The following is a 14,427-nucleotide window of genomic DNA, read 5'->3' as shown; positions in this document are numbered from 1 at the left end:
TAACTAATGTCGCTAGTGCATGGCAAAGCAGTCAGCGGTCCTAATAGTTTAAAGTTAGATGTATATAAATTTAGGTACCGTGTCACCAAGCGTCCATAATTTCCCTTGACATCCCCTGTTTATCCCTGGAAATGTCCCTATATTTCCATGCTGAGCAAATGCACAGTGTAATTCTTCCTATTCAGTAATACTGAATGCAAATCTCTTTAGCTATTCTTAGTCCCTGGCAATTATACATTAATATTAAAGTGTGTATACATTTCAATGAAGTTAGGTGTTGTGATCGTGCAGATTGAACCTTCATGACAATAAGTAGGTATTGGGGAGTAATACATGTAGGTATTGGGATGTCTTACCTTCTCACCAAGATTGATCTTTGTGAAGTGGAAAGTGGAGAGGTGCGTATTACATGAACGGACTGAAGGTGCTACAGTATCTGTGAGCATCTTCTCCAGGTATTGTCCAATAAACGGCCACATCTGTGCCACAAGCTGCAATATCAGAATTCTTGCATCAGCTAAATGGTACAAACTATGCTTCATAGCCTCAAGCCATTTTCAGGATTTTATTCTGCTTCAGACTTGGTCATATAATAATAACACTCAAACCAATAACACAGGCATTTCAGTGCAATGCAATAAAGCTTTGGAGATTTGCTTATACAGGAATAGTATTTGTTTTTCAGAGTTGCATCCAAAAGAAACTTCAATAGTTGAAAAGGAAAGTGTATAACAGAAAGATGTAAATCAGAGCAGAAACATAACATTTCTATACAAAATCTGAACATGACGTAGTAATTCAAAGCAAAAGTACAGTTAAGAGTAGATACAGAGTTTCAGAAATTATGCTTAGTTGGTGTTTTGATATAATAATGTTTATAACAGGCACAGCTATGTATGCTAACAATTACTATGGAAGGACACACCAGGCTGACACAGTGGTATATGTGACTCCTTTTGTGCATTGTGAACATAACATGCAATATGACTGATACCAGGCTTAACTGCAACCTTTTTTATTTTTTGTGTGTGCTCTACCTGTATCCTCTATGAGCAAAGGTGCCAAGTCATGCCCAAGCGGTGGCATGGCTAGGAGCCAAGGGAATATGTACGCTTGAATAAAGAGCTCTGTCCACCTCACAAAAATGGGAAATGACTAAATGACTAGAGGGGTTTGATATCCAACAAAAACAAGTGCAAGATTTTCATATTAATTGATTTAGGCCATTTTTTTGACCCTTCTCAAAAGCAACAGCAGATGCTACAGAAAACAAAGATTGCACTGGCCAAGCTGTCGGAGCCAGCAACAGATCAAGAAGCCTCTGGAGGAGAGGAACATACAGAGGACATGGTGAGTGTCCCTGAGCTGTACTCCCCTGCTACGGTTTATGCAAAACCCTTATCTACTAGAGAGTATTTTAGAACACAGACGACCTAGGTTAATTGCATAGAGCAGACTGTACAGAGATGAGGGCTGATTCAGCCGAGTATGCTCAGCATCTATCTGGAGGTAGAAGAGGTTCAGCAAAGCACTGATCATTATGTACACATTGCAAAACACTCCTATACACAAGGGTGAACAGATTAAACCGCCTCAACTCCGGCTAGATAATCAGAACAAACATAGCAACTTGAGAATTAAAGGATTATTGGAGAAGGAGCTTGCAGAGGCCATTGGAAAATCTTGGTTATCTTTTGATCTATCCAAAAGAAAATGTTAAGAAAATATTGAGTTCCCTTTGATAAAGTACAAAGGGCTTCATGCCCCAGCAGGATCACTGCCAGACAGGCCCAGAGATATTATCTGCAAACCTATGGACATTAAACAAATGTAGGGGACACTGGTCAAAACCTAAGCTGCAGAGTCTATAACACAGACATGCTCAAGTATAAATCTAACAAGACACCAATATTGGCCTCTGGAGCATGTCACGGCACAGCTCAGAACCAGAAAAGAGTATACTAACCACACAGGGATAAGCACTATCTACTCCTTGTATACTTGCGGAATTAGTTACCCAACATCACACTGCCAGACTGGGACCCTACGGAGCCAAATCTATATCACCTAAGCAATCCCAGAGGACCATAAGGACTTCAACACCTTCGCTGAGTGAAGTCACCTAATTATCATTACGCCATGTACAGATAGGGACTGTAGATCTTGTGATGTCCTTGAGCAATTTAACCAATAATAGTTTGCACTAGGTGGAGAGTTTTGTTATGCTAAATGAACCTCCCGCCACAAGATGACTTTGTTAAAGACCCAGTGCTGGCCACAGCTAGACCAGCTCTCCCACTTGGCGATGTTTACAAAACAGGGGAACACTGCTACACATCTGGTTCTCCTGTCCACCAGGAGAACCAGACACCAGTCCATCAAGTTCAACCTATTTTGGATCTCCTGCGATCACTCACTTATATTTGAAATTGATCCAGATTAAGCCGCCAATCTGTTTTAATCGGAACAAATCCGTCCAGACCCAATATTGCAGTCCTATTTTTTCCCCTATATCCACTACTATCCTTCATTTTAATTAACAGTCGTATCCCTGGATACACTTTTCCACAAAAAATTTGCCTAATCCTTTCTTAAACATATTATCATCATCATCTATTTATATAGTGCCACTAATTCCACAGTGATCAATTGAATCTGCCATCACAACCTTCCCTGGCAGTGAATATCATATCTTGACTGCCCTTACTGTAAAGAACCCTTTCCTTTGCTGGTTGTAAAACTTCCTCTCCTCTAATCTTAGTGGGTGACAGCGTATCCTGTGTATGGTCCTTGGGGTAAAAAGTCCCCATGAAAGTTCTCTGTATTGACCCTTAATGTATTTGTACATAGTAATCATATCTCCACTTAGATGCCTCTATACTAAAGTAAAGAGGCCTAAACTGGCTAACCTTTTTTCATAACATGACTCCATACCCTTTATCAATTTAGTCGCCCTTCTCTGAACCCTTTCTAGATCCAAAATATATATTTTTTTTAGAGTGGTGCCCAGAACTGTACCCCATATTCAAGATGAGGTCTTACCAACGATTTATACAGTGGCAAAATTATACTGTCTTCCCTTGCATCCATGCCCCTTTTTATGCCTGCCAATAATTTATTTGCCCTTGCAGCTTGACATTGAGCACTATTGCTAAGTCTACTGTCTATGGGCACTCCCAAATCCTTTTCCATAATAGATTCCCCTAAATAAATCCCATTTTAGATTGCGTGTTTGTTTTTGATCCCGTACATTTATCTATGTTAACCCTCATTCCATTTGGCCGCCCAATCCTCCATTTTACTTAAGTCCCTCTGTAGAGAAGATATATCTTGCTTTGATTTTATTACCTTACAGAGCTTAGTGTCATCTGTAAAAATGGAAACTTTGCTCTCTAAACCATCACCAAGGTCATAAATAAATATATTAAAAAGGAGTGGCCCCAGCACGGACCCTTGAGGTACTCCACTTAAAACTTTTGACCAATTAGAAAATGTTCCATTAATCACAACTATCTGTTTCCTTTTCTCTAATCAGTTTTCGATCAAAGTACAAATGTTGTTCCCTTAACCAACCTCTTGTGTGGCATTGTATCCAAAGATCTTTGCAAAATCTAAGTAGACCACATTTACTGTGCAGCCCTGGGGGTAAAAGTATCAAGCTGAGAGTATTCTGGCGGGTTTGAAAAACCAATCAGATTCTAGCTATCATTTATTTAGTATATTCTATAAAATGACAGCCGGAATCTGATTGGTTGCTATAGGCAACATCTGCACTTTTCAAACCCGCCATAAAACTCTCAGCTTGATACATTTACCCCCTGGTCTAAGTTCCCACTAACTTCCTCGTAGAAACTAATTCGATTAGTTTGACATGACCTATCCCTCACAAATCCATGTGGATTCCCACTAATAATCTTATTGTGCACCAAGTAATCCTGAATACTATTCTCTAATATACCTTCCAGTAGTTTCCCCAGTATTGATGTCAGGCTTACAGGTCTATAATTCCCTGGTTGTGATCTCGTCCCCTTTTTAAACAACAGCACATCTGCTATTCGCCAATCCCTTGGTACCTATCCTGATGAGATTGAGTCTATGACAATTAAGAACAGCGGTGCAGCCATTTCTTAGTTTAGCTCAAATTGAGCAAATCTGAACTATGGAAGAGATGACTCATGATCTACTGGATACACATAAGGTTTAGTATAAGACATGGTATAGCACAACATATAAAGACAGAACCACACACACCTTACTTTTCTTTCTTTATACATTTAATAAGTAAAAAAAAAAATTGCTTAAGGGAACTCTATTATAGAAATAATTGAAGTAGTCTAGCACTCCCTCTCCCATCCTTATTCCCTCTGACTCCCATCGAATGTGTGTGACCGGCTTGTTATGTTTGAAGATTTCCAGGCTGTACAAACTACATCGTTTTATTTTACAATATTTGGATGGGGTTGAATAATATATATATATATATATATATATAGACCCAGTGTCGGACTGGCTGCCGGGGAGCCGGTCTATCCCCCGGGAGGCCCTGTTACCTGATAACCCCGCCCTCTTTGTTGGTGGGGCGGAGCAGAGAATTACTGAGTTGTGGTCAGTTTACATATGAAACGGAGACTGTCAAACTAATAAATCCTTCCCTACAGCCAGCACGTGAGAACACTTCCTGCTCCCGAGACAGAAATGCTTCACAGTGACACAGATCTCAGATTACTCCTTCTGCTGTAGTTGCAGGCGTCCTGTAGTCATAAAGTTGCCGTCCTAACTGCAGTGTGAGTCCGTGTAATCAGTAAGTGTAATAAATCGTGCAAACTTCTCTAGAACTCTCCACTGTGTGACCTCGGAGGGAGGGAGATAAATTAGAATGGCTTCATGGTGATATATGTCTTCAGTGCCTCTATAAAAGGATCCTATTGCAGCTGACCAATGAATGGATTCCTAATAAACTAGTACCAAATTCACTGTTTATATCATGTTCCATATTTTCAATCAATTTTGGGACTCTATTCCCTATAGAAGCATATCGTAATCAGAATAAAACACATTGAGACAGTTAGGTCCTTATAGGATTGCATCTGCTATATGATTTAATATTAATGTTTTGCTTTTGTCCTTTGTAGTGGCATTGGATTATTATTGATTGTACATTTTGTGGATAGATCATTTTTTAAAAACCTGTTTTTATTTGCCAGTGTCTAGAGTGTAGGGAGTGTGATTAGATTTATGTAATATTTTAAATGTGCATATATTTTTATGCTAATAAATTTGTGGTTTCTATAGTGCTTCATGGATATATTAATATTTAGTCTATACCCTTATATTGTGGTTTTCATATGATGAATGGTTGATCTCTAGTGCTGTATTATAGCATTTGTTTTCTGTGTACACTATGAGGGGAGAGAGCACTAACCACAAAGAATGGACAGCACACAAAGGGGGAGGGGGAGTGTAAGGGAAATGTGCGCAGATGGACACAGACGGTATAGCCTTGCATTTAATATCATCATCATCATCATTTATTTATATAGCGCCACTGATTCCGCAGCGCTGTACAGAGAACTCATTCACATCAGTCTATCTGTCCCTAGTGATAAAAAGCATCTAAAATGAATTCAAACTATCAAGTTCCTAGAAGCTACAGGGGGCCCTGGCGGAAACCAGGACACCATTCACTTACATCTCCCATATCGACACTTCTTGATTTATACTTTGACAACTGATTTCTACAGTGTATATGAAGGTTACCACATTTGATGTATGTGCGAAAAAATATTTGTGTAACGTCATGATAAACTGAAAAAAAAACATGGCCCTAGCAAAACTGGGCAGTGCCATTTCATCACCCACTGTCATCCAATTCACTGCAGCGCTCCCAAAAGGACTGGATTTTCTCCCTGACCCATTGTTATTAATTTGGAGTATGGCTTCCTGAGGCTTTCCACTTTCTGCTTAGACCCTTACAGATTTTATAAAAAACGTCCACGTACCTCTCCATAGTCCCATATTTGGTGAGACAGTCAAAATGTTCAGTTCCCTAAAGTTTGTGACTTTGCTGTAACCAGTGCATGTTTGAAATTGAATCAGGAAGTGACTTGGACAGATAGGAGGAGTAGCTATCAGTGATGGGGCTTATTTTGTTCCAATTGATATGTACAAATGTTAGGAGGTGTAGGTCTGTGTGCATGTGTACCAATATTTGCCATGTGTATACTGGCCTATATGTATGATAGTTGTTTTTAGCCCTGTGTTGCGATGGTACAAGCACAAGAGTGTTGTGTATCAATTGATGTCTATTACTGTCTAGTTTGTTGAAATGCCTTGTTTTGAGCAGCACTGTGGCTCAGTGGTTAGCATTTCTGCCTTGGGGTCATGAGTTTAATTGCCGACCATGGCCTTATCTGTGGGGAGTTTGTATGTTTTCCCCGTGTTTGCGTGGGTTTCCTCCGGGTGCTCCGGTTTCCTCCCACACTCCCAAACTAGTAGGTTAATTGGCTGCTATTAAATTGACCTTGGTCTCTTTTGGTCTGTTTGTGTTTATGTTAGGGAATTTAAACTCTAAGCTTCGACGATCAAAAGCATTGCTGGTCAGTGGTTAGCAACACACAGCCAATACCCAGGCTGCCTGTTGCTGTGCAGCAGACAGGAAGCAGGACGTCTTCACTTCCTATTTGCTGATCTGAGGAGAGGAGCGACGCTGGCACAACTACAGGTAAGTGAAGGGGGGAACTGCCCTGCATATCTATAGGGAGGGGGGGAACTGCCCTGTATATCTATAGGGAGGGGGGGGGGAACTGCCCTGCATATCTATAGGGAGGGGGGGAACTGCCCTGCATATCTATAGGGAGGGGGGGAACTGCCCTGCATATCTATAGGGAGGGGGGGGGGAACTGCCCTGCATATCTATAGGGAGGGGGGGGGGAACTGCCCTGCATATCTATAGGGAGGGGGGGGGAACTGCCCTGCATATCTATAGGGAGGGGGGGGAACTGCCCTGCATATCTATAGGGAGGGGGGGGAACTGCCCTGCATATCTATAGGGAGGGGGGGGAACTGCCCTGCATATCTATAGGGAGGGGGGGGAACTGCCCTGCATATCTATAGGGAGGGGGGGAACTACCCTGCATATCTATAGGGAGGGGGGGAACTACACTGCATATCTATAGAGAGGGGGGGGGAACTACACTGCATATCTATAGAGAGGGGGGGGGAACTACCCTGCATATCTATAGGGAGGGGGGGGGGACTACCCTGCATATCTATAGGGAGGGAGAGGGGGGACTGTCATGCATATGTATAGGGAGGGAGAGGGGGACTGTCATACAAATCTATAGGGTGGGAGGGGGGGGCTGCCATGAAAATCTATAGGGAGGGAGAGAGGATGATATGTATGAAGGAGGGCAGAGGAGGGGGGCTGATATATGTGACTGGGGGAGTTTTGATGTGACGGGGGGGATAGCTACAGAGTGGAGGTAAGGAAAATAGCTGCAAGGGGGTTAAGGAAAATGGCTGTGGGGGGGGGGGTTGTGGTTAAGGAAAATGGCTGCAGGGGTATTTAAAAAATAGAGCAGCTTTGGGGGGCAGAATCTCATGATTTTGTGGTGGTCACATGGGTGGTCTTAGCAATAACTAGAATACTTAATACTAGTGAGATGGGGCTGGTAGAGGTTTGTATTTGATTGACAACAAATATTCAGATATTGCTTATATATGCCTGTCCAATGGGTACTTTTAGCTGGTCATAATGGAGTGTTTTGTTTTAACTAAAGGGCCTAATCATTCAGGGTTTGCATTACAATACATTTTTGCATTTTCAAAACAGGACGCCAACTTTCCAGAAGCCAGCGAGAGGATAACAAAGTTGCAAGAGAGAAGAGCAAGAACAGGTAAGAGACAATGGCACAATCTGTCTAAATTTGAATGCTGGAGAATACACCTGAACATTCATATTCAGGAGTGCTCCTATACACCTATATATTCGGAGGAGGGGGGGGGGGGGCGCTGCGGCCGTATTAGCCTAGGGAGGCCATTACCCTTAATCAGGCCCTGATGGTGCTATACGTTGTCCTCCATGGGCTGACCCCATCCCCTTTAATGACTGACCACAACCCCTCTTACAGTTGGCCACACCCCATTGTAGTGGGCCCCTACCGCTGCATTTCCCCCGGTGGGCCCTTCATGTCCCAGTCCGACACTGTATGGACCACCATCCCTCCTTGCTCATAGATAAGCCTGCAGACTGTCACAACTCACTGACTGATCTGCCAAATTCTTTGCATGTCTGCTAGGCCATCTTATTACAACGCAGCACAATGAACAATCGCAGGTTTGAACAGCCAGTTAATTCTAAATATCCTGCAATGTGCCCTTATTACAACTGTACAACATTCATCTGCAATTATATTCACAGCGACTCCCAACAGTCACACAGTTGCATGGCATACATTTACCTTACCTTGTTCAGCCATTCCGCTTTCTCTACATCAGGAAAGGTGACCTGCAGAAACATAAGAAAACAATGTAAACCAATGAATCAGACTTTGTTCATAGATATTGGCTAAAAATAAAGCAAATGGCAGCAATGGAAAGGTGTTTAGGGTTGGAAGGTCACCATGGTCCCTAAATTTCAGGGCCAGTCCCAAATTTTAAAGACTTGTGCTTGGAATTGTCCCCATTATTCAATATTGAGTAACAACACACTACAATTTATATTCTTGTGTATAAGCTAATATTTATTGAAGAGGAACATTTACAATGCAAATAGTACATCATAAACAGGTTCAGTAAACATTCCATGAAGGACAATGCAGTACAAATAATCCTGCATGCAGTACTGCACAGAGAGGATCTGCCTAATAGCAAACTGACAGTGGAGAGGTTATAATGTCAGTCACTAGAATGTCCTCTCGCAGTATATGAAACATGTGTAAGAATGGACCTTGTGTGCAGCACAAGCGGCTTAGTCACGTCTCTCACATGAATAAGTAGGATATATAACCGGCACTATGGAGTCTGTTTATGAAAATGCTCCATAAATCCCCTGTCGCCGCAATTTACCATTAACACTGCTCTGAGACAGCTTGTCGGCTACTCTGAAGAGATATGTATGACCCAGCTAGGTGGTTCACTTATGCACACTTCCACTTAGTAAAAACAATAATAAATAAAACAATAATTGTTGTTATATAAAAAAAAAAATATAAAATCTATTAAAAAAATATTAATCATTGAAAAAAAAAAAAAAAGTTTTATCCACAGAATAAAGCATTTCATTAATTTTCTACAGTTATCGCCAAACTGACCGCCGATAAAACTTGTTAAATACGCTTCCACATGCATTGGATGGGGGAGCTATGGACGTTGAAACCCGGCGTATCTAACCGCCAACAATAGCACTGCTATCACCTGCAGTGACCCTTTGATGTCTTTGGACGGAACCTTCATCTCTGGCTAAAATACCTGTCTTAGCCAGGATTAAGGCTTTCCTCTCTTTATCAAACAGACCTATAGGTTTCTATTTCTTTCAATGTTATGTGCTTTTGTAACTTTGTCTGTTTTACATACACTACAATAAGAATTCTAGCAAAAAAATGTGCATAGTAAGTGTCCACTTATAAATCCTTAAGCATACGGTGGCCTACTGACAAACTTTACTGGAGGTGGGAGCGGCTTGGACGGATCAGGGATGGGGCCTAATGTGTTCTTATATTTCATTTGGGAATGTTGGCAGGTATGTCTTGGGTGTTACACATTCTAATGGGAACTCAATGGACCCGATTCATTAAGGCACGCAAAATGAACGTAATGTGTACTTTTTTTTAAAAAACGCATGTAATTCGGGCACAATTACGTCCATATTCAACTACAAGTGGATCTGAAGAAATGTCTCTTGTTGAATACGGATCACGTTACACTCTGCCTATATGGCACTTGCCGTATTGAGACAGAACATACACTGCAGTAAACATCTATGGAGTATAGAATCCCAGCAGAACGCACACAAAAAAAAAACAGAAAAAAAAAAAAACAGAAAAAAAAAAAAATTTCAATTGTTGTCACATGAAATACATTATTATGTTACTGTCTCCTGTACATAAAATGCATTCTTACAGTTGTTCCTGATTGCATGTTCTAGTATACATACTCCACGATCATCACTATCGCTCGGCACGTACACCTGACCTGTAGCTGGTACAAGTGATACAACTAAAGAACACTGACCTTAGAGATGCCCAAGGTTGAACCAGATGCTGCTGAGCACGCTCAAGCTTGGCACACCATTAACGTAAACTGACTACGTGCATATGCCCATCCCCTGCCTGTTCTGCCCATGAAATCATAGGCTATCCTAAGTGTTGTTTGTTCTCGAAGACAAATTGCATACACTTGTGTTCTCTGGTGTATAGTCCATTTCTGGGAATGCACAGAGCAATTTAATGCAAAATACAGCACATATGGGCATTTATGTTCCTTAATGAATCAGGCCCAATGTATCTATATATGAATTTGTACCATCATGAATCGAATTGTTCCACCTTTATGTATAAATTCCTTCTACTCTCTTTCTATTAGTACTTTACATATTTGCTATCCTATCCAGACTGGTTTATGGCTTATATTACTTAGGCCAATCCATGTGGCAGCTGCCCCTTAATGACATTAATAATAATAACAATACAAGTACAGCTGGTAATAATTAGGTGTTGTGTGCAGAATGACATATCCATATAGCTTCTACATAAAAAAAAAATTAAGTCCAAACAAACAATTAGTTAGAAATAGTGTAAAAATAAAAAATAGGAGAAACAGGATAAAGTACAAAGAGAAGATTCTTGACTGTGGTACACACAGTTCTTGAAACTGGTTTCCGCTTGTTGATTTGCTGCCAAGATGCGACTATCTTGTGCCTATGATACCATCAGTGTATAAGGAAACGGAAGTTACTTGTGTGAAAGCGGAAAAGTAGAGCTGCTGGGTGAAATATCTGCCGATTCTGATCCTTGATACAGATCATGTCTACAAAGAACTGGACCAGCAGCTTAAGTTGAACACCAGAAGAGAGGGGAGAGAGGAGAGGGGAGAGAGAGAGAGAGAGGAGAGAGAGAGAGACTAGGATCAATTTTGATAGCAGCCAATTAACCTACCAGTATGTTTTTGGAGTGTGGGAGGAAATCGGAGCACCCGGAGGAAACCCACGCAAACACAGGGAGAACAAACTCCACACAGATAAGGCCATGGTCGGGAAATGAACTCATGACCCCAGCGTTGTGAGGCAGAAGTGCTAACCACTTAGCTACCATGCTGCCCCAATATAAATGCGATTAGCTGCATGAATTATTTATTGTTTAACCTTTATTTATATAGAGCCAACATATTCTGCAGCACTTTACAGAGAATGTGCAATCATTCACTACAGTCCCTGCCCCAGAGCTTACAGTCTAAATTCCCTACCACATAAACATGAATGTTAACCTACCGCTTGGACTGTGGGAGAAAATCCACATAAGTATTAGGAGAATATATGTACTGCATACAGTGCTATGGTTGCAACAAAACCTCTGGCCCCAGAAATGCTAGTCATTGTGCTGCCCCAAAGCAGACATGATGTCTATGTATATCTAATGCCTACTGTTTCAAATTAAAAGCTACACATAATTACCAACAGCAACAGGGCTGCATTTCTTTGCTGCAAGAAAGGAATTTCAATTCCTAATCACAGAGGCTGACATCATGTCTGGCTAACAGGCCTGACCCAGTGCACTCCAGGGAATTCATTCATAGTACAGCAAATATGTAATTAGATTAACAACCGCCTAAAAATAAGTATATTGCATTATCATGGAACTCATTAACTAAGTTAAGAAAATAGTAAAAGAATAAAAAAATCATACAATAGTAGTCAAGTACAATATTTGATTACATGTATTATTATTGCCCATTTTATGCAGCATCCTTAAAGGGCACAAGAATATTTTTAAAATAGAATGTTAATTCCAATGGAAAAGAAATGCACACATGTACATTTAAGTAGTTAAACAGTGCCAATAATTTATTTTTAAAAGTGGTCTGTCTATTACACAGTAGAGGCCGCACATGCCCACTTTGTTATCAGCGCATGAGGCCTAGTAGATTGGAGCTGAGCCATCTCCCAAATTCCGTTATAGAGAACAGCGATGCAGTGTCCCTCCCCAGTGTATTGCAGAGACTGACAAATCATTTTACCGAGCCTCACTTACTCACTGCCATCCAGAACCAAACGTTACCTACATCACCAATCTTTGCATTCATTGAGATCTGTATACAAATACCAAAGTATTTGCAATATTAAAGAGCAAGTAAGGTCACAATTGTACATTAACATATAGTAATGGCTGTATATTACTGAGGTTACACTGTGCATGAAATAACTGGCATTTATACCTGATAAATATGGTGTTTCACTCCTCTGCGGCAGGTTGTTATGCTAGGATGTAGGTCATTCTCTGATATAGCAGGTAGAGTTTGAGTGCTTTTGGGGTTAAGGGGCTCCATTTAAAATTATAGTCGCATTTACCAATCTAAGATTATACACAGTCGTGGCCAAATATATTTGCACCTTTGCTGTTTGTTCTAATAATGCACCATTTCTTCCAGAAAACTGTTATTTTGGTATCCACGTATGTATTAGTTTTTATTTTCCAGTTGATTAAAACACAAAAAGCAGAAAAGCTGTTTATTCCACACATAAATCCTTAAATTGGCCGGTTGAATTTATTGGCACCTTTTCACTGTAAATACTACATTGAATATGGAGGAAAGAAAGATAGCCAGATAATTGTCTGAGAAGGTCAGACAGAAGACTGTGGCCAAGCATGGACAATATCAAGGCTACAAATATCCAGAGACCTTGATGCTTCCGTTTCCACCTAAGAATGTTTATGAAGTTTAATGCTCATGGTACTTGGCCAACCTCACTGGAAAGAGAAAACTTGATTGAGGGTTGTAGCACAGGACTGTAAAATGGTGGAGAAAGTACTTTGATCAACTGCCAAACAGAGTCAAGCTAACCTTCAGGCACAAGGTATATGACATACTAGTGCTTACAAACGTGCACTGGCTGTGCTGCACTACTGGTAATTATTACAATGCTGGGCCTTATATGGTGCTCTGTAGCGAAAATCCAGCATGTATTTACTGCTCCATATTCCCACCACTCAGCATTCCCTGTTTTCCCCAGTCTGGAGCCTGTTATATTATCCTACCGAAAACAAGTATTCAGAGGAGAGGGTAAAATAAGAGCTTTCCACCAACAACAGGCCAACATTTGGTCATGTGCCACTGGAAGCACAGCTCTAACTAGAGGCTACAATTGTTCTTCTGCTACCTTATGTATGAAGTTTGCTCCACACCTCTTAGATTGTAAGCTCTTTTGGGCAGGGCCATCTTTTCATTTTGTTTCATGTCAAGTATGTAATTTGTTTGTGTCATGATATCTTCTATGTACAATGCTGTTTAATATGCCTCGCTTTTTAAATAAAATAAATCGATGGTAATGGTGATGATGATGATGGAGAGTCTTTGTTCCCACTCTCCAGATATTGCTCCTTGGTCACCATAGTGACTTGTGTCTAGGATTTGTTGAAGTGTGACGTAAGCAATAATGCCTGAGCATACCATAGCACGAACTACAGCAATCATGTGATGCATTGCGTGGTTTGTGCAGGCTACTCGGATTATTTTTTTCTTAAAAAACTGAATTAATCTTGACGTGATAAACCCCTTTAACTTGAATATAAGATGATGCAGATTTCCTGCCACGCCCAGAAAACCGTTTTTCTTCAGTTTCAGTGGTTTGAACCATGGAAACCAAGGTACAACACAAACAATGGGCAAAACAAATACAATCAAAACAGTCCACACAAAGCATTTAAAAAGGAGCTGTGGTTACATACCACATCCTCTTCAAGGTGCAGGACATAGAGCTAGCAGCATTTCATTTGTGCTATTGTAAAACCACAGTTTACACTGAAATGGAACAATTAGTATATAAAGCCACACACAGAATTGCTCAGGTCATTTCCCTGTCCTGTCCAGTCACATACAATCTATTGTTGGTACCAGGGACACAGGGAGACTTATCCACGGTGCTGCGGAATCTGTGGCATATTATAAATAAACTATGATGATCCATGATCACAAGGAGATGACTGGGATTCAAACTGGGGTCTCCAAGTCTCTCGGTCTCACGGGTAGATGTTCAGCACCCTTAAGCCCAGAACACACGTAGTGGAGGCAGATATTTTGGAAGCTGGCCTAATATGCATGAGAATGCAGTAATCACATCACATGTTACTCTGAGCCACAACCACCTCACAAAGTACTTGCAAATTAATAGGCTGCATCATAAACATTGGTCTGCTCACAAAATGGCTGCCTCCA

The 14,427-nt window shown here is 40.9% G+C and overlaps 1 protein-coding gene across 2 annotated transcripts in view; it reads right to left on the bottom strand.

Annotated features, from left to right (window-relative positions):
• Positions 1 to 14,427, bottom strand: part of ESYT1 (extended synaptotagmin 1) — a 79,122-nt gene that overhangs the window by 35,577 nt on the left and 29,118 nt on the right. For both annotated transcript variants that reach the window (XM_075199570.1, XM_075199571.1), the window contains exons 3-4: positions 8,465 to 8,506; positions 357 to 491 (exon numbers count right to left, since the gene is read on the bottom strand). In XM_075199570.1, coding sequence (XP_075055671.1) covers positions 357 to 491; positions 8,465 to 8,506 — 177 coding nt within the window. The remainder of the gene's footprint in view (positions 1 to 356; positions 492 to 8,464; positions 8,507 to 14,427) is intronic.

The sequence above is a fragment of the Mixophyes fleayi genome, chromosome 2 (genome assembly GCF_038048845.1).
Source record: "Mixophyes fleayi isolate aMixFle1 chromosome 2, aMixFle1.hap1, whole genome shotgun sequence".
In the NCBI taxonomy this organism is placed as follows: Eukaryota; Metazoa; Chordata; class Amphibia; order Anura; family Limnodynastidae; genus Mixophyes; species Mixophyes fleayi.
Note: the sequence above shows the minus strand (reverse complement) of the source record. Positions and strands in the feature narration are given on the sequence as shown.